Source organism: Peromyscus maniculatus, chromosome 8, assembly GCF_049852395.1.
Source record: "Peromyscus maniculatus bairdii isolate BWxNUB_F1_BW_parent chromosome 8, HU_Pman_BW_mat_3.1, whole genome shotgun sequence".
NCBI lineage: Eukaryota > Metazoa > Chordata > Mammalia > Rodentia > Cricetidae > Peromyscus > Peromyscus maniculatus.
In genome coordinates this window covers 63752564-63776744 of record NC_134859.1, presented here as the reverse complement: position 1 = coordinate 63776744, position 24181 = coordinate 63752564, and the positions used below count along the sequence as shown (strand labels likewise).

Genomic DNA, 24181 nt, shown 5'->3' with positions numbered 1-24181 from the left:
TTCCTATACATAACAAGATTCCACCCAGCTACACTCCCCAGAGGCAGCTACTGGCGCTTCTTGTTACAGGAACCAAGAAAAACCTGATTTTCTTTAAACATTTGTTCAACGCTTTATTTAGAGAGGTTAGGTACCGCACGGGGGACGATGAACGCTAGGCTGATTCTCAGGTGTTCTCTACCATTTGGGATGGTGGGTCATTATACACCTCATTCTTCAAAACATATGCAGGAAGCAGGACCCTGTCTCAGCTAAAGACAATTAACCTTGGGGACACAGCCTACACCCACACCTTATCAACATGGCCTTCTTTTAAACAAATACAGTGATTTCCTAAAGGCAATCTCTTCAGCAAAATTCCTCCTGCACTTATTTCAACTCAAATGTGCTTTGGTGGATGCATACTGGTCCCCCCCACAGCCAAAACCCGGCTGCCTCACACAAAGCCAGCTCTCCTGTTGCCTATTAGGATGAGATTTCCATTTTGCTGCCCAAGGAGGGAGCTGGTCATTTTTGCTGACAATTGTCATTGTCCTTTTCCACCACTGATATCTAGGAAGGAAGGGGATTGGATGACATGAGAGCAGTATAAATGGAGGCCATCCTGGAGGGTTTGTGTGTTCTGAAGCTCACTGATTGGACAAGAACCAAGTCTGGAAGCCTGGTTATTTGGGCCAACCAGGCCAGTAAACAAAGGACAACAATGGAAAAAAAAAAAAAAAAAAAAAGGATATTGAGGACACACCTTTAAAGCCTTGAACATAGCAAGATGTTAACAGGCTAACATGGAAGAGACCAGAGGGTAAAAACATTCTTTCCTTTTTTTTTTTTTTTTTTGGATTTTTTTTTGAGACAGGGTTTCTCTCCATTCCTGTAGCCTTGGCTGTCCTGGAACTCACTCTGTAGACCAGGCTGGCCTTGAACTCACAGAGATCCGCCTGCCTCTGCCTCCCAAGTGCTGGGGTTAAAGGCGTGCACCACCACATTCTTTCCTTAAAAAGCCTGTGTCAATCTTGCAAATCTCAATTTTCATTTTGATGTCTTGGTATAGTGAGGGACCTAGAAATCCAAGGTCCCTCTACTGCCTATGTAGAGTGGAGAGTTCTAACAGAGAAAGTTCTAGTCAGGCGTGGATGCAGGGGCCTGTGATCACGGATACTCTGGAGTCTGAGGCAGGATGACCACAAGTTCAATGGCTTCAGAGTGAGTCTGAAGCTATCCTGGATTCTGTCTTAAAATAAAAGTTAAAGGGGGCTGGGAACATAGTTCAGTGGTGGCAGCGTTTGTCTGACCCAAGGCCCTAGGTTCAAGGCTCTAGTACAAACCCAAAGATTCCTCCTAATAGGATGCAGCCCTGAAGGGATACCACAGCAGGGGAAGGAAAATGGCAGTTGGCAGTCTGGCAGCCTGATTCATGTTGCGTGGGTAGTCCAGGGAACCTCAGGCTGGGACGCCCACCTTGTAGCGACAATGATGTCGGGCTGTGGAGACTGGGAAAGGCAAGGAAATAAAAGCAGGTGCCTGAGAGAGGGAGGCTGCTGACAGTCCCAATCCCTGACACAGCCTCACCTCCACAGTCATGACGGGACACTTCTCAGACCTCTGACTTGTCCTTCCTCCGATGTGTGCTGAGCTTCGGTGAGATGCTCTTTAGTGGGAGAAATGTACCCACTGGGACGCTTTACTAAAGACACCTGCTAGTGAACACCAGGCGAATTTTAGAGCTCCTCAGACAAGGGTGCCAGATACACACGTGTCCATGGGACCGAGACAGACAAACCTGGAGATAAGGGCAAGAGGATTCAGTGTACGGGGCTGGAGAGATAGCTTAATCACTTGCTGATCTTGCAGAGGACCCAGGTTCAGTTCCCAGCACCCACATGGCAGCTCACAACCATCTGTAACTCCAGTTTTAGGGGCTCCAACGTGCTCTTCTGGCTTCCAAGGTCACCAGCTGAACTTGTGACATGCATATATACATATAGGCAAAACATCCCTACAGATAAAAACAAACCTTAAAAAAAGATTCAGTAATCTTAGGTGAAGTTTTCCCTTAAATAAAATCCTGCCTCAGCTGGCTGATGGTGGTGCATAAATTTAATCCCAACACTTGGGAGGCAGAGGCAGGTGGATCTCTGTGTTCAAAGCCAATCTGGTCTACAGAGCAAGTTCTAGGACAGCCAGAACCACACAGTGAATCGCACCTAATTTTTAGTATATCTCCTTATCCCAGGGAACTCTGGGAATGCCCCTTGACCCTCAGTGCATAGGGTTCAAACAGGATTTTATTCCTGCTAGTCAAGGGCTCTTCTGCTCAGTTACATCCCCAGTTCTTAATTTTTGGAGACTGGGTCTTTCTCTCTATCTCAGGCTTGACTTGAAGTGGCAGTCTTTGTGGCTTAGCCTCCCACGACAGACATGTGCCTCCATGGCCAGTAAAGAGTATTTTATACTCCCCACCCTCAAAAACAGGGTCTTGTGAAGTCCAGGCTAGCTTCAAACTTGCTATGTAGCTGTGGGTGGCTTTGAATTCCTGATCCTTCTGCCATAGCTTCTCAAGGGCTTGGATTATGGTGTGTGTCATCACACCAGGCTGGAGAGTATCCTTTTCTAGCTGTAGTCCAACTCTGTCAGACGCAAAGATGATTTCATATTTTCGTAGCGCTGTCAGCCCTCATTCCCAGGACCTTCATTTATTTCCCTTCCCTGGAATCAGCCTAGGGATTTCACTGCTGTAGAGCTGACTCTGAGAGCTGCCTTTTAATAAATATAAAATCAGAGGGACATCAGGATGCAAGAGCCATGGTCTCTGCACTCACCACCTCAAGGCAGAGACTGTCCTGAGCAGCTCGGGGAGGCAACTCTCCCTTGCTGAACACCTAGAACCAGAACAGCCAGAGTCCTGGGAATCCAGGGCATCTGTTATACCTGGAGAACCCTGTCACCCATCACAAGTATGGGTGCTGTCTCTGTGCCAAACGCCTCCTTCGTACCATGTATACTGCACAGTCATCACAGAAATCTGCCAGTCCTTATGACTGATGTGGATCTCGGAGATAAAGGAAATGAAGCTAGCAGGGTGTTATATAGGATCACACACGGGCACACACGCACATACACACAGAGTACATACTGTATGAGCATGTTTGTATACTCACAGAACATCTCTGAAAAGGCACAAAAGACAATAGCAACAGTGTTGCACCTGATAGGCGAGCTGAGCTCGGGGAATGGGTGGAAAGGAGACTCTTTCCACAGTGTTCTCTTTTGTACGGTTTACTGTTGTTCCGTGTGTATGTATTACCTATGAAAAATGACAATAGAAAGAAGACTCCCTCCTTTTAAGAGGCGTAGGGGGAAGGCAGACATGCAAACAATTACAGCACAATATGCGTATTGTTATCATGGATTCTCTGCAGGATAGAGAGGCAGGATAGGAAAGACTGCATCTGCTTGGGGGTGCCTGGGAGTTTGAAATAAACAGGTGAGTGCTGGAACCTCTCTCTGCTCAGTGTTGCTAGGGTGCCAAGAACACAGTGAGAAAGAAAGGGTCAGTGGTGGAGCTCTGGGAACCAGCAGAGAGGTCAGAACAAAAGCCACCTCTGTGCCAAGCTAAGGAGTTCGGATTTTTATCCTAGTAGGAAAGGGCAGCTATGAAGAAAATTTTAACGGGGAGTAACCTGTCCAGATTTGCCATTTAAAGAGATGGGTGGATGACCAGACCTAAGGGGAGCAGAACTGAGGGGCGGGGGGCAATCAACCTGAGATCAGACAGCCAGCGGATCAGCGATGTGTATGGAAAGCGCTCATAAAGCCTGTTCTTTGCGTTCCCACACCCGGCATCCTCTGAGCATTCAGGACCCCAGGCACCCCGGCAGCGGGAAGGATCTGCCCTCGGGGTACAGCTCATCCCTGCCTACCTGCCTCCTTGCCCCAGGCTTCAGCTCCTTGGCAAAGTGGGGCAGGGAAGAAACAGAAGGCTCTCCCATTCCCTCTTATTTATTCCGCGCTCTCTCTCCATTCGGGTCCTCTCATTATTTCTGAGCTGTACAGCTTGCTGCTTCCCCGGCTCGCTCCTTCCACCCCTGTCTGCAAAGTGTCAATCAAGCTATCGGATGAGCAGTTCAGGCTCACACCCTCAGCGTCTCTGCCCCAGGACACGAGCCGCGACAGCTGACACACACAAGCAGCAAGGTGTAGGGCTGTCGGCTCGCCCTTTAATAGTCCTCCGATCCAGAATGGGTGTTAAAATGGAATTTGAGGGGATCGCTTCTCTCTGCCTGCCCCTGTCAGGACATATGCAAGGACGGGCAATCCTGAGAGAAGGGGAAGCCTTTAGAAGCCGATTTGCTTTTCATTTCAAGGTTGGGCCGTGGCCACTGGCGGCTTTCGGAGGAGCTGCCGTTTGAAATTCTTAACAAGAAACAGAATGCTTGAGTCCAGGAATCCAGGGCAGGCTTGTGAAGTAGGGACGGGGAAATGGGATTGTCATTTTATCTCTGAAGGGATATTATATTAAACGGGGGTGGGGGGAATACAGAGTGGCTTGGCCGCTTCCCTGCAGCTTCCCTGGAGGACTGAACAATGTCTGTAGCAGAAAGAACTGAGATTAGAACAAAGAAAGAACTTCCCGGCCCTGGAACCAGTGACCGGGAGATGTGAAGAGTCTGCTTCCCCCGGGGATTTCTCCTTCTTTTACAAACTGTGAATGGAGGCACCATTTTTATAGAATACGGGAACTAATGAGCATTAAGCTCAATTACCTCACCAATTTCTTCTTAGATCTTTGATCAGCATGCACAGAAGTCATGGCCGTGATCAGTGTGTGTTATGTGTTCTGTGTCTCTGTATCAGTTTCATATCGGCATTTCCACAAAGCAGGGTCCTCGCGCCTGCCATTTGGAATAGCCACACAGTTATTGCAGTATGTCAACATGTCGGCGTTTGCTTAGCTATTCCCTGTTGTTGGGTTGTTTCATTTTTAAAAAAATATTTTAAAAGCACAGATATGCACGCCTTCATACAAAAGCCTTTTCTCCCCTGGGGGAGTGGTTTGTCAAGTAGAATTTCTAGGTCAGAATGTTTGAACTCTTTTATCTTATTATGCATGGCCCCAGAACATTCCACAGGATCCAATCTGAATTGCCACCTGCAACACGGACAACATAGTACGGTTGCATCATTTTTATTTTTGTTTATTTAATAGACACATAATAGTACCTTAGAGTTATTTAATTTCCCTTTCTTTGACTGCTGGCGGAACTGGGCACACGTCCATGCAAGGATTTATTGCCTGCTTTTCCTTGCGTGCAAGCTGTTCATCTCCGCTGACATCTTATAAGAAATCCAGGGGCTGATCTTATATATTTCTATCAAGCCCTTACACACTCGGGGTACCATATTTTTCTTGGTTATATCTGCTAATATTTTACTGTAAGGGATCCGTCCAGTGGTGAGGCAGATGCTGTTCTGCCTTCTGTGGGGTGGGGAGACAGAATGCCGTGACCTTTAGACTCTAGAAGGATTTGTCTTTTTCTTTTCTTTTTTTTCTACTTCTCTTTGGGGGAAAAAAAAAAAAAAACCTGGTCAGATGGCAGTCCCTCCTTGGGCTCCTGTGTTCTTAGGAAAGGAAGGGCTGGCCAGAAAGAAGACAGCTGGTTGCTAAGGCTACTCTGGGGGTTGTCTGTGGAGCAGAAGTGTTGCTGGGGGCCTCAGTCAGCCACTGTGCTGAGGAGGTGAAGCAGCTCCCTATAGTCCTACATGCATCCCATGTCACTATTTTCTCTCTTTATTGTACGGTCATCAGAAAAGCAGCAAAGTATGGAGATCAGAAACTTGACTATAAGCTCTGATGAATTGCCACGATAGCTTTGCAGTGAAGGGGATGTCCTGCAGCCGGCATGTGACTCGGTTGATGGAGCACTTGCCTAGTGTGCATGAAACCTGGGTTTGATCCCCAGTTTTTTTTTGCTGGTTTGTTTTTGTTTTTGTTTTTGTTTTTTTAGAGACAGGATTTCTCTGTGCAGTTCTGGCTGTCCTGGAACTCACTCTGTAGACCAGGCTGGCTTGAACTCAGAGATCCGCCTGCCTCTGCCTCCTGAGTGCTGGGATTAAAGGCATGCATCACCACCGCCAGGCCCTCAGCACCATTTTAAACCAAATAGGATGATAGGGTCTACAGTCCCAGGAGGCAGAGGCAGAAGAACCAAAGGTTCAAGGTTCCCCTCTGCTGCAAAGCAAGTTAGAGGCCAGTGAAGCAATGCCTGAGACCCTGTATCCAAAAAAGAAATGAAAACAATAAGAGCAAGTGAGTTTTGGAGCAGACAGACCTGGGTTCATGTCTCAGCATCTAGATACACTGGGCATGGGTTTGGGGCAGATCCTGCTGCCACCTTTGGCTGTGTGGTGGTGTTTGAGTTACAACTATGTAAACAATCATTCTCGAACATTAGTGTCTAAAAGCACGCGTTTTATTTTACCTCACAAAATCGAGGAATACTGAAGCTGGGTCATGTGGCTCCGACTGGGTCACTCAGTGGTGTTCAGTCAATCTGGGCATGAGGTCCCAGGCGGCTTCTCTCTTATGCGTGGCTCTCTGTGTCATCCTGGGGCTTCTTCATCTGCTGTCTCTCACGGCGTGGCTGAACTTCGAACATGGTGGCTCAGGGTCTAAGGATGAGTTCTCCAAAGCAAGAAGAGAAAGTTGCCCAAAGGCCTAGGCCGGAAATATCGTGGCAGTCACCGTGTTCTATCAGGCGAGCACGTGGTGGGAACACTGACAAAGAACTTGAGGCTATCTTCATTCTGCCAAAAAACGAGGATAAAAATACACAAAAAAATGAGAATTTAATGAGATAATGTATTCAGAGGCAAATTTACCAGGAAGCTAATAAAACCTCAACCATGGGGCTCCCTCATTGAGCGCGCTCTCCTAAGTCCTGCCATTTAATTTTGCATGACTAATTTTTTTCTTTCTATTTTTTTTCCCTCTTATATTTTTAGTGGGGATTGAACCCAGGACCTCAAGCATGCTGAACACAATACTATGCCTCCAGTCTCCTTCTCCTTTTATCTTAAAATGGACCTCCAATTGTGTAAGAATCAGGACCTGCCAACCCTGGCTCTGTCCCCAGTGACTGTAACAATACCCATTGAGCCTGATGCTGGGCACAGAAGGCTTCTCTACACATGGCCCTACATGTGCCGGGCTGGTGCCTGGCTCCCTGTGCGCCTGAGGACAAGGTTCCTCCTCACTGTCCTTTCCTGTCATGTTTTTTTTTTTTTTTTCTCCAGGATCATTTATTCTCCGTTTTCAACATGAAAGGAAAACACACTGAGAATGATTTCATAATCACAAAACTGCCCTCCCAATTGGCCCCTGCATCTACCCCCTGACCTCACCACCCACCAGGGAGGAGGGCCAGACCCTGGGCATGCTGCCAAGTTCTTAGCTGGCCCTGTAGATCTCTAGGGGAAATCAAGCTGCAGAGAGGAAAAGCCAGCAGGGGGAGGCAGCATTCCTGGTGCCCAGCTTGGTCTAGGAGGCATTGAAATTCCAGGGCCGAAGTCCTGAGACAAAGATCATAATGAGACAGGAAGGTGGCATAGGAAGGAGCCCATTTGCATGACAATAATTGAGCCAAGAATAGCAAGCCGGAGGGATGCAAGGGTGAGGCTGGCAGCTGAGCTGGGCTAAACCTCACAAATCAGTCTACCCAGTTCTGCTCTGCAGGGGAGGCGGAGGCTGAGCTCCGTGCCAGGCTTTCGGGAGGGAAAGAAAGACAAGGACACGGGCACCAGGGGATTGTAGGAACTCTGGCCAAGCTGGACTTTGCCTTCCTCCTCCCCTAGCCAGGAGGTGCCTTTGTTTGCTCTCTTCTTCCTGGACTTCGTGACTGGAGGCCTAAGCGGACATCATGGCTGCTCAGAAAGGTCTCTGGGACGCCATTGTGATTGGAGCAGGCATCCAGGGTTGCTTCACCGCATACCACCTGGCCAAACACTCCAAGAGGGTCCTCCTACTGGAGCAGGTACACTGTCCCTTCTGTCCCTTTGCTGTTCAAGACTGTCCCTTCCTCTTTCCTCACATAGGGAGGGCTTTCCAGAACCCGCGGGCTACGGGTGAAGCCAAAAGGCTGGACATCACGAATTCTGTGCTTAGCCACTTCACGTGAATCTTGACAAGTCAAAGAAACGCCCCACCCTCAAGTCCATGTGGAGTTTCTTGGTATATTCTTTTTACTGCCTCTCAGTTCTTGGCCTGGATCAAGAAGTTTCTCACCTCTCTTCATTCTTGCTACGCTGTCTTTTCTGTGCCCAAACTGTTGATCCAGTCCAGAAAAAGAATCAGTTCTGCCCTGGGCAGCCTTAAATAAGGACGGTTTTGCCTAGAAGCAAAGGCTGACGTGTCAGCTTCGGAGGAAGGGATCATCGTCCCTGCTTCTCCTTCCAGAACCTAGCAGGGGCCTCTGTCCATCCCACTGCTTTTAGTAATAGCAGCCTCTTTGCCTGATGCTCAGGAACTAAGACTCAGGCCTTCTTTTCTTTAAAGGAAAGGTGGTCACGTGACTACTGTAAATGAGGGTGGCGCTGGGAACCTGCAGGACCCCTTAGGGTGGAGAGCCTACACTGTCCATCATATGGACTTTTTTTTTCTTTCTTTCTTTCTTTGTTTTGTTTTTTGCATTTTTTTTTTTTTTTTTTTTTTTTGGTTTTTCGAGACAGGGTTTCTTTGTAGCTTTGCGCCTTTTCTTGGAACTCACTTGGCAGCCCAGGCTGGCCTCAAACTCACAGAGATCCGCCTGGCTCTGCCTCCCAAGTGCTGGAATTAAAGGCGTGCGCCACCACCGCCCGGCCACATGGACTTTTCTACTTCAGTGGCTTCTCCCTTTCCAGTCTGCCTGCAGCTCTCCACGCTGGTTACCACTTATCCTTCCTGGAATAGTTAGAAATTGTCTCCAATTTCTCTATCTGTTTGCCCAAAGCCCAAGGGATTCCTGTTACATCCCTCAGGAAGCTCTCCATTTTTTTTCCACACACACCCTCTTCCCACCCCAATCCCAAGGTAGTTCCCTTATTCTGAGTAACCTGAAGACACAGAGCGATGGCATCCTTTTTCTGATCCATGAAGCCAAGGGGCTAGATTGGCGTAATCTGGAAGGTTCTTTCTAATCCTGCTTTTCTAGGAGTCTGACTGGGATGCGGCACCGTGGAAGATGGGAGATTTGCTAACAAAGGGACTAGTGGCTGCGAGGGCTGTTTGCAAAAGGGAAAACTCACTCAGTGTCTCTGAGAAAGGGCCACCGCTTGCCTTGCCAGTCAGTGGGCTGCAAGGAGACGCTGGATGGAAGGATTGTATGGAAATATCTGAAAATAGCTAGGCCTGGTGCTGGGGACCTAAAATCCCAGGTACTCAGGAAGCTGATGCAGAGGATTGCAAGTTTAAAGCCTGCCTGTGCTGTATCACAAGACCATCTCTCAAAATAAAAAGTAAAAAGAGGGCCAGGGCTAAGGCTCAGCTGCACAGCACTAGCCTCGTGTGTGTGGGGTGTGTGTGTGTGTGTGTGTGTGTGTGAGGCCAGAGGTTCAATCCCCGGGATCAGAACAAAGGGAACATTTGAAAGACGAGATGGCTCCTGAAGGATAAAGGGAGGGTTGAACAAAGGGCAGTAGCTTCCATCGTCTCTTGTTCTCCTCTTCTAGTTCTTTCTCCCGCATTCCCGAGGAAGCTCCCATGGACAGAGCCGCATCATCAGAAAGGCTTATCCCGAGGATTTCTACACGAGGATGATGCATGAGTGCTATCAGACATGGGCCCAGCTGGAGCATGAGGCGGGAACCCAGTTGCACAGGTGGGCAAGGGAGGAAGACCTTGAATGCAGGGGCTCCACGCCTCCAGGCGCTTTGAATATTTAACGCTGTAAGGTGTGAGCTTGAAATGTAACTGGAGTGGCACAAGCCTGGGAGGGAGGTGCCAGTCATGGGGAAGCCTTCGGCTCACTGTCTTTGTCTCTCCATCAGCCCTGCTGGCCCCTGCCAGCTCTGAGTCCCAGGCCTGCATTAGACCCTGTGTCCAAGGCCAGTGCACGTTGGGTTCTGAAAACCTGAAGAACCACTATGGGCAGATAGCCAGAGCAGGGCAGGCCTACACAGAGCCTTCTGGAGCTATCTTATAGGGCCTGGGTCAAAATGGAAGAGGCAGCTGTATATTCTTATTCGTGTCATAACTTTAAAAAATTACTTATGCATATTTTATGTGTATAAATGTTTTGCCTACATATATGTAGGTACAACTACATGTGTGCCTGGTGCCTGGTGCCCAGAGAAGTCAAAAGAGGGTATCAGACCTTGGAACTGGAGTTACAGATGTTGTGAGCTGCCTTGTGGGTGCCAGGAATTGATCCTGGACCCTCTCCAAGAGCGACAAGTACTCTCACCCTGTGCCGTCTCTCCAGCCCCCTAGTCTCTATCCTATCTCTTTATGCTGGGTCCTCACCCCCGTAACAACCCACAAATGCATTTTATTGATACATTATCTTCGGGGAACGAAATGAGGGTGTTCCATGGGCCAGACAGTTTACCAGGAAGTACCCCTGTAGCAGTGTTCTGTTCCCCTGCGGTTCTCTCCAAACTTCAGGGCTCCTCTCACTGACCCTCAGACACTCCTAAGGAGGAAGCGGGACCCTCTCCCACATGGCCTTTACTCCTCTGAACTCTTAACTGACCTCCCTTTACATAACCCTGGCTCCACCCCACAGGGTGGCAGTTATTTTAATGGCTGTGAACCAAGAGGTTACTGTTCTGTTACGAAAACACCATTAACTTAAGAACAAAGTGAAATCCATTATGCAAATACAGCCAGGGCAGCTAATTAAGGATTTATTCAGCGACAGCGGAAATAAAGCACCCAAATAGAGGAGGATGTCTTTCTGAGGAGTGGCCTGGCTCAGGGACCCTTCTCTGGCAGTCGGCTGTGACTACTACTGAGCATTTTGAGGTCAGAGATGGGCCTGAGGTCTTGAAGGGTACGAGTCTGCCTAGCAAATGTTGGCAGACACAGTTTGAGCTTGACTTCCTGCCTCAACGCCTACCAGCTATGTGGTGATGGTGTGAGGGTCTCTACCTCTCTCATAAGGAACTGTGCAGGTTAAATGAGACCCTGGGAAATGCTCGGCACAGTGCCTGGAGGTCTTTCCCCCTGTTCTGGCCAGCCGCATCCTGGGTTTGTTGGGGGCAATAGAGGAAGAACGAGGACACAAAAGGGGCGCAGCTCAGTTGGTAGCGTGCTTGTCTAGATTGCATAAGGCCCGGGGTCTGATCCCCGCGCCCCATGATGCTGGGCATGGCGGTATACTCCTGTAATCCCAGCGCTTGGGAGGCAGAGGCAGAAGGGGTGGTACAGTGGTTAGAAGAGCTTGCTGCACAGACTTGAGGACCAGAGTTTGGGGGTCCCTGCCTCCAGGTATCGACGTCTAAAGAGATAAGAAACACTTCTGGTCCCAGGCATTCCAGGAAGGGCCGGCCATTCTCCCTACATGTACAGCTTAGTTCATTCCACTTTATAAAAATGAAAAGGGGAGCCACTGAGGTTAGGGTCAGCTCTCTCTCCCTCCTCTTCCTCCTCCTCCTCTTCTGCTGTTTTTAAAACAGGGTCTCTTTGTGTTCCCCGGGCTGGCCTCAAAGCCCCGGATTCTGCTGAGGCATTGGGGACTGCAGGCATGTGCCACCATGGGCTGTGTAGCAGTCATAATTACGGTAAATCAATGAATTACTGCACTCTTGGTTTGTAACAGGGGTCAGCAAACTTCTTCTGTAAGCCACACAGCAAGTATGTTAGGCTTCCCTGGCCATATGGTCTCTCTTGCAAATATCCAAGTCTGCCATTGTAGTGTGAAAGCAGCCTAAGACGCAAATAAATGAGCCTGGATGTGTTCCAATAAAACTTTATTTCTAAAAAAAAAAAATACACTTTATTTCAAGACACTGAAATTTGAATTTCATGTTATTTCTTTGTATTTCTTTGTGTTTTTTAAAGGTTTTATTTTTAATTTTTTTTTTTTTTTTTTTTTTTTTTTTTTTGAGACAGGGTTTCTCTGTGTAGCTTTGTGCCTTTCCTGGAACTCACTTGGTAGCTCAGGCTGGCCTTGAACTCACAGAGATCCGCCTGCCTCTGCTTCCTGAGTGCTGGGATTAAAGGCGTGCACCACCACCACCACCACCACCACCACCACCACCACCACCACTGCCCGGCTTATTTTTAAATTTTTAATTTCTTTTTATTTTATGTGTTTTGAGTGTTTTGCCTGCACATATATGTGTGTTCAAATCATACATACCTGATGCCCTTGGAGGTACCAGAAGAGAGAATTTGATCCTCTGAAATGGATTTACAGATAGTTGGGAGCCACCATGTGGGTGCAGGGAACTGAACCTAGATCTTCTTCAAGAGCAACAAGGGCTCCTAACAGCTGAACCATCCATCTCTCCCACCCTATTTTTTATTTTTATGTATATGAGTGTTTTGTCTACTTATGTGTATGTGCACCATCCATGTACCTGGTGCCCAAGAACTGGAGTTATAGACAGTTCTTAGTCATCATGTGGGTGCCGGGAACCGAACCTGGGTCTTCAGAAAGAGCAGCCAGTGCTCTTGGCCACTGAGCCATCTCTCCACATACCCTCCTTTTTGAGACAAGGTTTTATTTTGTAGCTGGCCCCAGACTTACTAAGTAGCCCAGGCTGACTTCAAATTTGAGACACCGCCCCCCCCCACTTAGTCTCTGGAGTGCTTCTGGGCATGGGCACCACCCTGCTCGAGATTTGTGTGTTTTCAAATGAAATTCTGCTTTAGATTTTAAAAAATCAACCACTTAAAAATATAAAAGTCATCTTAACTTGTGGATTAAATAGACATGAGGCTAGACTTGGTCCAAACTGGTTACGTTGTCCATGCCTATCTCTAAACAAATTCAGGCCTAAGGAATTCCAGGTTGAAAAAGTGCGTCTGTGCTTTTAAAGAGAATACCATAGCCTTTACGAGAAGAATATTCAGATGTCTCACAGCTCCAATTAAGACAAATGAAGAGTAATGTGAATGTGCTTTTAAAAAAACCTTCAAAGCACGATAGAGTGCTGAGTATTATTATTGTTGTTGCTATTATTCCATCATTAGCAAGTCCTGTCTTATGGCTACCCTCATTTTCTCACGTGTACTAGAGTCTTTATTCCTGTTACTGAGGAGGTTGTAGCACAGCTCCTTCCCACTCTCTGAATGGTATCTGAATATAGTTCTCCACCTTTGGGCTGAATGCCATCCAAATTGCCTTAGCTTTGCTCTTAATTTTGATTTTCTAAATGATTTCATCATCTTTGTCGTTCCTGCTGCTCTCTAGCTCCTGCTAGACACACGGGCATAATACCACAAGATAAATGATAGAAATGAGTATATTTAATGTCATCCGATGATGATTTAAAAAAACCACAAAATCCTTTCCGAGCTGGCAGTGGAGCAGGTTGCCCGGTTCCTCTGTTCTGCCTCCTGCGACAGCGCATACGAAACATGGGTGGGCTCGGGATATTTGCATATATTCTGGGAACAGACAATGACATGTGTCGGATCACAAGGCCTGAGTCTTTTGTGATGTGTACAGCCGGGATGCTGGTACCAACAGAAAAGCCAGGCTCTGAGGCCCATCTCTTTCCTGCTCCGCCTTCTCCCTTTGAGTCCTACTACCCGCTCCTGACCCGGGCTGCCCCTGCTTCACTGACAATATCAGACAGGATCACAGCCGTAGGCAGTACAGCTGCGGGCAGAACCTGGTGGCCCCCTCCGCAGCTGCTGCTTCCTGTGCCTGCGAAGTGTCGGGCTTGTCAGCCACATCCCCTCCCTGGAGCAATCTTTGTTAACCAATTCCACTTCGGCCCACTGAGCAGAAGATGAAATACAGAGAGCTGTTCCCAAACCGACAAAGACAGCAGCCATTACCAAGGCCCTTCCCCAAGGTGATGCTGAAAGCTGGTTCACCTGGCACTTTGAGCCGGAGCAGAGAGAAAGGCAGCCAGAGCCCGTGATGGGAAATGGATGATTCAGGAGGGTTGTCTGCCCCTTCCCGGGCCCTCCTGCTCCTTCCTCCCTCCTGACACCCTGCCCTATTTTGTAACTGCTGGAGATTCCTCATCGATCACTGGCTCCCCACAGTACGTGGGCCACAGAGGCGTCAACAAGGCCCTCCAGAGCAGTCTTCGATGGCCTCTTCTCAGTGCTGGAGCAAAGCAGGCTGTAAGGAAGGTGTAGGTCCTAGCAAGGGCCCCCAGTTCAGGCGATGGGCATGCTGGGAAGTGGCAGTTGCAAACTTGCTAGGGTTCCCTGGTAACCCTAGGGTTTTAGACCCTCCTTTCTGGACTAGTCCTAACTATTCATTTCTTAGTCTCCCCCTCCACCCCTTCCCGCTTTATGTAAAGGCCTCTGTCTTTTCATCTTTCTTCTCAAACTTTGTAGCTTGTGTCTAAGAAAAAAAAAAAAAAAAGAAGAAGAAAAGAAAAGAAAAAAAGAAAAAGAAAAGAGAAAAGAGAAGGGGGGATCCCTAAGCACTCTAAGCATAAGAGTAAGGAATTGATGTCGAATGAGTAGGCTATTTATTGGGATCTAGGAAAAACCATTAAGAAAATAAGCACTTAAATGATTTTCAATCTGCCTGTGGAAGTCATCTGTCTTCATACTTGGGGAAAGGCCCGGTCTCCGATCCCGGTTTTGATTGACTGATTTCCAATTCTCTGAGCATTTCCCATAGGAGCCTCTCACCTATCTCCCATAATGACAGGCCTTTGCATTTCCAGGCAGTGTTTTACATTTATTTCCGATTTGCTCATAATGGTCAAAAATCTCTCTTCAATCCAAGGCATTTCTCCAACAGTGCACGTTTTCCCTCAGGCCAAATAGCTCAGCTGTGATCCACGGAAAATGAGAATTTCCCAAACACATCTTCGGACTTGGGGAGGGTCTAGCATCACAGATTCAGATGGAAAATTTCCCACTGTTAGATCAATATCTGGGCTAAGAAATAAATGCCACAGGGGCAGAGAGCTGGAGCAAAATGATTACAATCGGCACAATTACATTCACCGCAGAATCAGCTCACTGATTACTCCTAGGGTTGGGGAGTTCTGGTTTCACCCACCAGAGGACGGTTTGGGAATTAGAACATCACTCAGCATTTCATAATTCGACAGATTTGCCCCGTTGTCTTGGCACAAGTTCATTTTCCCCACACAATATGTCTCTGCAAATGGAGTTCTGTTTCAAGGAAAGAAGGAAGGTAGGAAGGAAGGCAAGATGGAAGAAAGGAAGAGCACATGGGAGGCCAAGGCTGCTAGATTAAAGGCAGGGCTCAAGAGTCACTCTGTGGGGTTTCTGGACCAGAGAGCGGACATATCTGCTCGGGTGAGCTGTAAGCCGCATCTTTCCCACAATTCCACTCAGCCTCGAGTCCATCAGGTAAAAAGGTTCAAGAACACCTGACTAGGCGTAGCGGTACATGCCTGAAGTCCAACATTTGGGAGACGATGGCAGAAAGACCTCGAGGTTGAGGCCAGTCTAGGATACACAGTGAGTCCCTTTCTCAAACAAACCAAAACAAAAGCACACATCTGAGACGGGGGTGTGGCTTGGTGAGGTATTTGTCTAGTGTGCAGGAATCCCTGGTGTCCGTCTCCAGCATCACAACCTAACTACAAAACACTGGGTGCTTTTTATTTTTGGAGATGCTGGGATGTGACCCACAGACTTGTGCATGCTAGGCAAGGGCTCTCCACTAAGTCCCACCTCCCACCCACACCCTCAGCCTTTGGGGTGGCTTCTTAATTATCTTGTTGACCAAGAAGTTGACTAGGCAAGTTTTCAGGACCTAAGAACTAATCTGAAGTTCTTTTGGGCGGCTACAGAAAAGAGACTGGCTCCTGGCTGAGGATTCTGTCTCATGGAGCCTAAGCTGAGCTTTGAAGAGGCAGAGCTGGCGTGGCTATCTCCCCGTGAATGCCGGGTAGGCGGGGGCCATGGCGAATGGATTGGGCGTGCTGCGCGGCTCTGTGTACTGACACCGGCCCCCAGGCCCACGGCATCCCTACCCCCTCCCAGTCTCCTCTTTAATCCCCACAACCAGATAATGTGGGATTTGGAAGCATGTAATAGCCATGAGACTCCATTATAGGCTATTACGAGCTTTATAGGCAGTACCTGGGGGATGCAGCAGGCTGCTGCTGCTGTGCTGTGGGGCTGCTGGGGCCAACAGGGAAGGAACACAGGAGCAGCCCCAAGGGCCAGAGGCACCTTTCCATTGTTTAGATACCCCCCCCCAAGGGACTCTGGTCTCTGGTGTCGGAGAGTCAGAAACCACCGAAGGGAAACGGCTGTCTCCCTCACAGACTGAGAAGGGTGGGAGAAGCCTAGAGATTCAAACACCAGAGATTCTCCGAGTTTATTGTTGGCGATCTGTGCACCATCCAGTGTCTGCGCTTGCGTTCGGAAGTGCCACAGGCCTTGGGGTGATCTTTTGGAGCGCCACAGGCTTGGCATCCCCTGAAGGTTGAGTGGCAACCCCAGGCATCCTGGTGACAACCACGAACCAGCCGGTACCACTTCCATTCAGTGTCCTGGGTTTCACAGGAGGAATTTGGGACGCGGAGTAGTGAGTCACTGGTCAAGGTCACATCAAGGTGACACCCAGATTAGAAGCAGAGTCAGATCTCCTTTTCGATGAAATAAGTCACAGAGAAGAAGCAAATGAGGCAGACAAATTCACAGGAAGGACAAGGCAGTGTATAATAAGAAGACAGATGGGGTGGGGGTGGGGTGAGGGTGGGGGTGAGGTGAGGGGGGTGGGGGGTGGGAGCTAGAGGCTGGGACATAAGAATGCATACTGCTTTTCCAGAGGACCTAAGTTCTGTTCCCAGCAACCATGTTGGGTGTTTCACAGCTGCCTGTAACCCCAGCTCCTGGAGGGGGGAGGTCAGACACCTCTAGCCTTTGTGGGCCCTTGCACTCAAGTATGCACGCACACGTACAAAATTTTAAAAACTTATAATAAAATAAATCTTTGAAAAATAAAGTGGGGAAGGGGAAAAAAAAGAAATGGGAAAGGAAACAGAACAACACAGAGGGCCCCTCAAAGAAGGGACAGGAGGAAGGGCGAGAAACCGCATTTGGGCGGACACCTGCTATTTCGTTTGGCATTTCCAAGGTGTAGTGAAGGTTGTGGGGACTCAGGACCTCTGCTGTCAGGATGGAGGGACAAGCAAAACAGATCTCAGTGTCAAGGGAGGCCTTGGGAATGGCCTGGAAACCGACTGCGGATCTAGATGGCATCACCTGGGCTCTGAATGTCACAGCAAGCTGGAAGGCTGTAGACGTGGGTCCCTCACTGAGGAATGAGGATAGGTGGCCAGGGCCGCGACAAATCCCTTCACCCAGATGGCCTTTTCTTTTTTGAAACAGGCAGACTGAGCTCTTGTTTCTGGGAAAGAAGGAGAATCCAGAATTAAAGACAATCCAGGCCACTCTGTCTAGGCAGGGAATTGACCATGAGTATCTTTCATCAGCGGATTTAAAGCAACGTTTCCCAAACATTCAACTTGCCAGCGGAGAAGCAGGGCTCTTGGACAAGACTGGAGGTATCCTCTATGCAGACAAGGCCCTCAGAGCCCTCCAGGTAAGGCTGTGCAGCCCCAGACCAATACAGCTCCCTTCTCTGGGCATCCTAGCTTCAGACTGGAAGCCCCCAGTGCATTCAATATGAAAGTTTTTGCCTTGTTCACTTTGGTCCTGATTTTTTAAGGCAGGGTTCTCTCTCTCTCTCTCTCTCTCTCTCTCTCTCTCTCTCTCTCTCTCTCTCTCTCTCTCTCTCTCTCTCTCTCTCTCCACCCTGGCTGTCCAGGATCTCACCTCGAATTCACAGAGATCCACCTGTCTCCGCCTCCCTAGCACTGGGATTAAAGGCGTGCACCGCCGCCGCCGCCACCACCACCGCCCATCCTGAGATTCCAAAATCTTGTCTGCCCTAAGTGAGCAGCTCTTGGTCTCCTAGGGTGAACCACGTCACAATTAATTAATTCGTCTTTCTTGGGCCTGCCCTTCCAGCACATGATTTGCCAGCTGGGAGGCACAGTGTGTGACGGAGAGAAGGTGGTGGATATAATACCCGGTCTGCCTGTCACGGTGAAGACCACCTCGAAGAGCTATCAAGCCAACAGCCTGGTCATCACTGCTGGTCCCTGGACCAACCGGGTTCTCCGTCCCCTGGGAATTGAGTTGCCTCTCCAGGTAGGGCAAGCGGAGCCTGAGAGTCAGTAACTAAGAGAGGAAACCTTGGAGCCAGCCAGGCTTGACTCAGCCTTGGACCTGCCACTTCCTAGCAGTCAACACTGGAAATTAGTTCACCTCATTAAGCGTCAGGTTTTACCAGTGTGGGAAATTACAGCTACCTCAAAAGGCTATTGGTAAACTAATTTATCTGCTGTGTGTAGAGCCTCCAGGAGATGGCCAGACTTCTAGTAAGCATAATATGAATAAATAGGAAGTGTATGGACTCCTGGAAAGATGGTGGAGGAGGGCTGGGGTGCTGCCGTGGGAGAAATCTAAGAATAGAGACAAGATAAGTTTGGAGACCTTTGTGCAACATAATGTGTATTATGAGTACGTGAGACAAGAATTAGGTCAAGCAGGCTGGCTAGGAAAGGGCCACAGGACCCTACCAGAATTGGCTATTCCATGACTTCCCCCTTTATCGCCTATTTCCTCCTGCATCAAGACCCTTAGGATCAATGTGTGTTACTGGCGAGAGAAGGTCCCTGGGAGCTATAGCGTATCACAGGCTTTCCCGTGTATTCTGAGTCTGGACATGGCCCCCCACCACATCTATGGACTTCCAGCATCAGAGTACCCAGGGCTGATGAAGGTAAGCTACTGGACTACTAGGGGTCCATGCACTTCTGGGCACTCATACCTAATTCATGTTCCAACATATCTCTGTAGGACCCTCCCGGAGCCTGCTTCACTATTGATCTATTACACTATTTACAGCATAATACCCTATGTCCCACCCTGCCCTGAGGCCTAGGGTGCATTGTCCTTATAAACACAGGGTGGTGCTGGAGATGAGCACTGGGCAACTTCAGGTGCTAACACATCCTAGCCCCTGCCAGGATCGGGGATTGGGATGATGGGTGGAGACACCCTGCGTCCAAACCCACCCTTCACTGGCTGGTATGTTCAAAAGGCCAGCTTTACAGCCTATGCTATTCCAATGGGGGCATAGATCTGCTATCACCATGGTGACAGTGTGGACCCAGAGGAGCGGGACTGCCCCACAACCGTCTCGGGCACCCAAGATGTTCAGATTCTATGCCACTTTGTCAGAGACCACTTACCAGGCCTTCGGCCCGAGCCAGACATCATGGAGCGCTGCATGTACACGGTAAGCCGGCTGTTCCGAGGAACAGGGGAGGAGATCGACAGACCCATAACTGCCAGGCCTGACTCCATTTGACCTCTCACCCAGTATGTGACTTTAAACTAGCCAGCTAATTCCTGTGGGTGGTTCACCTCGATAAGAGAGGGGCCTGTTAGAGATTATTCATATTTCTTTTTATTAGGCGGCGAGGCTTTTGCCTGGCAGTCCTTCCCTATATTTCCCAGAAGAGCTCTAAAACAGTTCTTGGCAAGATGCTCCCAGTTGAGCAGGCCTTGGGGACAAAGAGAAGAGACAGATGCCACTGGGCCCGAGGCATCTTGGCTAAAGTTAGTTCGCAAAGATGACCACCTACTGTGTCCAGGGCACAGCAGGAAAGTGACAGCTGTTCAGTAAGAACCGGCATGTCTAGAAGGGATGGGCCGGCAGGGGCCGACCTCAGCCCCATGCAGTCCTCTAGGGAAAGAGTCCCAGGCCAGTTCCTTCCTGCCCCAGCCTGTAGGCCCTACCCCTCCTGTCCTCAGAGGACACAGGTATGACCTTCTTTCTAGAACACGCCCGATGAGCACTTCATTCTTGATTGTCACCCAAAGTACGACAACATCGTCATCGGCGCTGGATTCTCTGGTGAGCTTGAGGATGGGAAGGTGGGGAACAGACCCACTGAAGTACCAGACAGACGGGGCTCCCGTGGGCATTAACTGAAGTCCGGACACTGGGTGTATAGGGAGGGTAGGCAGTCAAAAAAAGGGGGCACTTGTGGCAGAAGGCAATGTCTAGCTTTGGGATCAGACCAAGAGGAAAGGAAACACTGTTTGGATGTGGAAGGAACTTCCCTAGAGCTCAGAGTCTGTGCTTGAAGACACACATTCTTCACCCAGGGCATGGATTCAAGCTCTCCCCTGTCGTGGGGAAGATCCTCTGTGAGCTAAGCATGAAATTACCACCGTCCTATGACTTGGTGCCGTTTCGAATGAGCCGCTTCTCTCCACGGATCAAAGCCCACTTTAGACTCCAGCTGACTCCTGAGGAGGAGAGCCCTCATGGGGAAGACTTCTAGAAGGAAGTGACCTTAACATGTTTCCTTTCCTTCTGCTTCTATGGAATCTCCTGTAAACACTAAATGATTGACCCTCTTTTCCCAGTCATCTTCCCAAGTCCATCTATCTCCTTTCCCATCCCCGGAAAGTCAGCCAGAGATTCACCATCCCAGAACAGCAAGGAGCTTTAAGATGGATGTCTCAATGGGGAGGGGCTTGAGATGGGCTGAGTAGACTAGGGGCTCCTTGAATTTCTCTTTCTTGAGCATGCTCTGACTAAATCTGCACAGGGGAGCGTGAAGAAGATTATCTTTTATAAACCACTAGTGCCTTTGGGGTTTCCTTCCCAAGAGCTTGAACCGGTCTCCATCACCAGCTCACATAAAGTCTTACCTCTAATAAATAAACATTTGCCAGGAAAAAGAAAAAAGTTGCTGGAAAAAAATAAACAAAAACCCCACATTGCCCAGTGTCTGAGGAAGTCTTTATTGTCTATGTAACTCTATTTCTTATCAGCTTTAATGATCTAAATTAGCACCCCAGAGTCTGCTACCCCCAGGAATCCACAGAGTCTCTGTCCCGGCGACGCACTGTGCCCTTCTTGTCTGCTGTTTGTCTCATCCTCATCTTCTCTCTGGATCTGTGGAGAGGCTCAGCTCCCCACTCTCTCATTAAGGTGTATTGTCAGGTCCTTATGAAGACAGAACTGTTATACCAGAAAGGAAGCCAGAGACACACTCGCTTAGAAACCCCGTTCAATGTTTGAATGTTAAATGTGCCATTTTATTATCATTAGGATTGCTCCCACTTAATGAAACAGCATTAGCACCCGGGCGGCTGGCCTCCTTGCACTAATTGCTTTGGAAGAGAATGGGGCTTGTAACTACCCCTGGGTGGGTGGAGGGGTGAGGGGTGTGAACAGGGATTCAGGCAAGGTTGATGTGCTTAGATGGTACCCAAAAGCCAGGGGGCAGGGGGCCTCCAAAGAGGGCCAGTTCCACCCTGGAGAGCAGGATCTTAGTGTTCCAGGGAGAGAGAAGCTGGGACAAAGAGGGGTGGGTATGACAGGGAAAGTGAGCAATAGGAATAAAATATCCACAAAGAAACACACCGCAAGGAAAATTACTCCACTTACCTTTCAGTCCTTAAAGACCCAGACTTGTGCCTTAGCCCTGATTGATTTCTCCAGTGAGTTCCAAATGCTAGCTCGTCCTGTCAGCCCCATGACAAGTCTGTTTTTGGGGTAATTTCACACAGTTCTCAGAAACTCAGTTCTATAAAATGGCAATAATAATACTGACCAACTATACAGAGGTGTGTAAGGATCAGATATTATTATCACTTACTCATCTGACACAGAAATATTGACTTAGTTTCTATTATATGTCGGGTACTGTGTAGTGTGCTAGTTAGTTTTAACTGTCTATTGGACGCAACCCAGAATATCTGGGAAGAGAATCTTAATGAGGGATTCCATGGATTGACCTGTGGCATGTCTGTGAAGGATTGTCTTGATTACTGACATGTGAAGACTCAGGCCACTGTGGGCATCATCATTCCCTAGGCAGAGGTCTCTAGACTCTATAAGGATAGGGAAGGCTGCTGAGTATTAGGCAAGCAAGGACACATACAGTTATTCTCTCTGCTCTTGACCATAGATGCAATACTTGTAAGTTTCTGCCTTGACTTCCCTACAATAATGGGCTCTAATCTGGATCTGTAAGACAAGTAAATCCCTTTCTTCCCTAAATTGCTTTTTTCCAGGATATTCGTCACAGCAACAGAAAAAGGAACCAAGACAATCAGTAAACACACAGATGGAAATCCCTGTTCTGAAACAGCAGAGTGGGCCTGTCTTAGTTAGTTAGGGTTTCTGTTGTTGTGATAAAGCACCATGACCATAAACAACTTGGGGAAGAAAGGGTTGATTTCAGCTTAAATCTCTCAAGTCACACTCCACTGCTGAAGGACGTCTGCAGGAACTCAAACAAGGCAGGAACCTGGAGTCCAGAGTTGATGCAGAGGTCATGGAGGGGTGCTGCTTACTGGCTTTCTCTTACTGGCTTGCTCAGCTTGCTTTCTTACAGCACCCAGAACCACCAGCCCAAGTGTAGCACCACTCACAATGAACTGGGCCCTCCCACATCAATCACTAGTTAAGAAAATGCCCTGCAGGCTTTCCTGCAACCTGATCTTATAGAGGCATTTTCTTAGTTGAGAGTTCTTCTTCTTCCCAAATGACTCTAGCTTGTGTCAAGTTGACATAAAACTAGCCCGCACAGGGCCTCAAAAAAATTAGAAAGAGAAGTAATCTATGATCTGGCAGTTCCACTTCTGAGTAGGTCTAAAGATTTGAAAGTAGTGTCTCCAAATGATATCTATACACCCATGATTTAGCATCATTATTCACAATGGCCAGAAACAGCCCAGATGTCCATGAACACATGAATGGATGAACAAAACATAGTCTGTACATGTCACGGGGTAGTACTGAGTCTTGAAAAGGAAGAGACCCTGACACGTACTGCTTCATGGCTAAAATGAGGGCGCGTTAAGTGAAATAAGCAAAGAGACAGAAGGACCAATCCTGTGTAGACCCACCTGTGCGAGTCCAGTGGTGAGATTCACAGAGGCTGAGAGAGAATGCGCCAGGGCTGAGAGGAGGAAGAGGAAGCTGTGCTTTGTTATACATCCAGAGCTCAGTTTTTGGAGGATGACAGAAGTTCTGGGAGTTGTGCGAATGTGTTTAATGTCACTGAGCTAACTATGCACCTCACGGAGCTGAGACGATAAATGTTACATGTATTCTACCACGACTTTTAAAACTTTACTCTTATGGAGCTGATGGTGGCAGTGAGAAGACATGTAAGCAGTGCATGCACGTAAATTAATTTATTTTTATTTTTATTTTTTTTATGAGACAGGGTTTCTCTGTGTAGCCCTGGTTTTTGCTCTGTAGACCAGGCTGACCTTGAGCTAAGAACATACATGTAAGTTATAACACATGTAAATTAAAACATATAATGTTCTGGGGGACATCAGACTAGGGAGGGACAAGAAACTCTGGGAGAAGCTGAGCCTTCCCATGAGTGGTCAACGGTAGTCTTACTGAGGAGTGGGTCACGAAGGGCGAGCCATGCACTGGATGTCTATTAAAGAACGGCGTGAAGAGCTGAGGGGGTGTGGCTCCTTTGGTAGAGTATCTGCCTAGTGTGCATGAAGCCCCAGATTCAGATTCCCCAGCAGCACACAAACCAGGCATGGTGCCCACCTGTAACCTCAGCACTTAGAAGACAGAGGCAGGAGGACCAGAAGTTCAAGGTCATGCTCAGCTATATAGAGATGAACTTGAGGCCAGCATGGTTCTGTTTGAAAAAGAAAAGGAATGGGCACAAAGCAAAAGACTGTGGTATAGTATAACATGTGTGTGTGTGGGGGGGAGGGCATGTCAGACCGCGTTCTTCCCATGAGCTCAGCAACTCCATCTCACGCTGACAAAGCTGGCGAGAGCCGTCTAAGGAGCATGCCTCTGCTGCAGGGCCTACCGCCCGCCTTCTGTTTCCTCTGCCTCTCCGATGCGCTGGCCTCCTCCCCCAGCCAGCTGCAGTTCCCCTTCCAAAATATCCAGCTTTATTCAGCTTGTCAGTGACAGCCAAAAGGGGAGACCAATGTCTTGCAGAG

The 24181-nt window shown here is 48.5% G+C and overlaps 1 protein-coding gene across 3 annotated transcripts in view; it reads left to right on the top strand.

Moving 5' to 3' along the window:
* Pipox (pipecolic acid and sarcosine oxidase) overlaps positions 1 to 20965 on the top strand; it is a 41068-nt gene extending 20103 nt beyond the window's left edge. The window contains exons 1-9 of one of the 3 annotated variants that reach the window (XM_042282440.2): positions 7470 to 7669; positions 7852 to 8030; positions 9703 to 9851; positions 17489 to 17702; positions 18131 to 18313; positions 18801 to 18947; positions 19308 to 19466; positions 20012 to 20087; positions 20342 to 20965. In XM_042282440.2, the coding sequence (XP_042138374.1) occupies positions 7917 to 8030; positions 9703 to 9851; positions 17489 to 17702; positions 18131 to 18313; positions 18801 to 18947; positions 19308 to 19466; positions 20012 to 20087; positions 20342 to 20520 (1221 nt within the window). In that variant the 5' untranslated portion in view covers positions 7470 to 7669; positions 7852 to 7916 and the 3' untranslated portion in view covers positions 20521 to 20965. Of the gene's footprint in view, positions 1 to 7469; positions 7670 to 7851; positions 8031 to 9702; positions 9852 to 17488; positions 17703 to 18130; positions 18314 to 18800; positions 18948 to 19307; positions 19467 to 20011; positions 20088 to 20341 lie in introns of those variants that run through there. The other 2 variants (XM_076542941.1, XM_076542940.1) reach the window with 2 other exon arrangements.
* The last annotated feature ends 3216 nt before the right edge of the window (positions 20966 to 24181 follow it).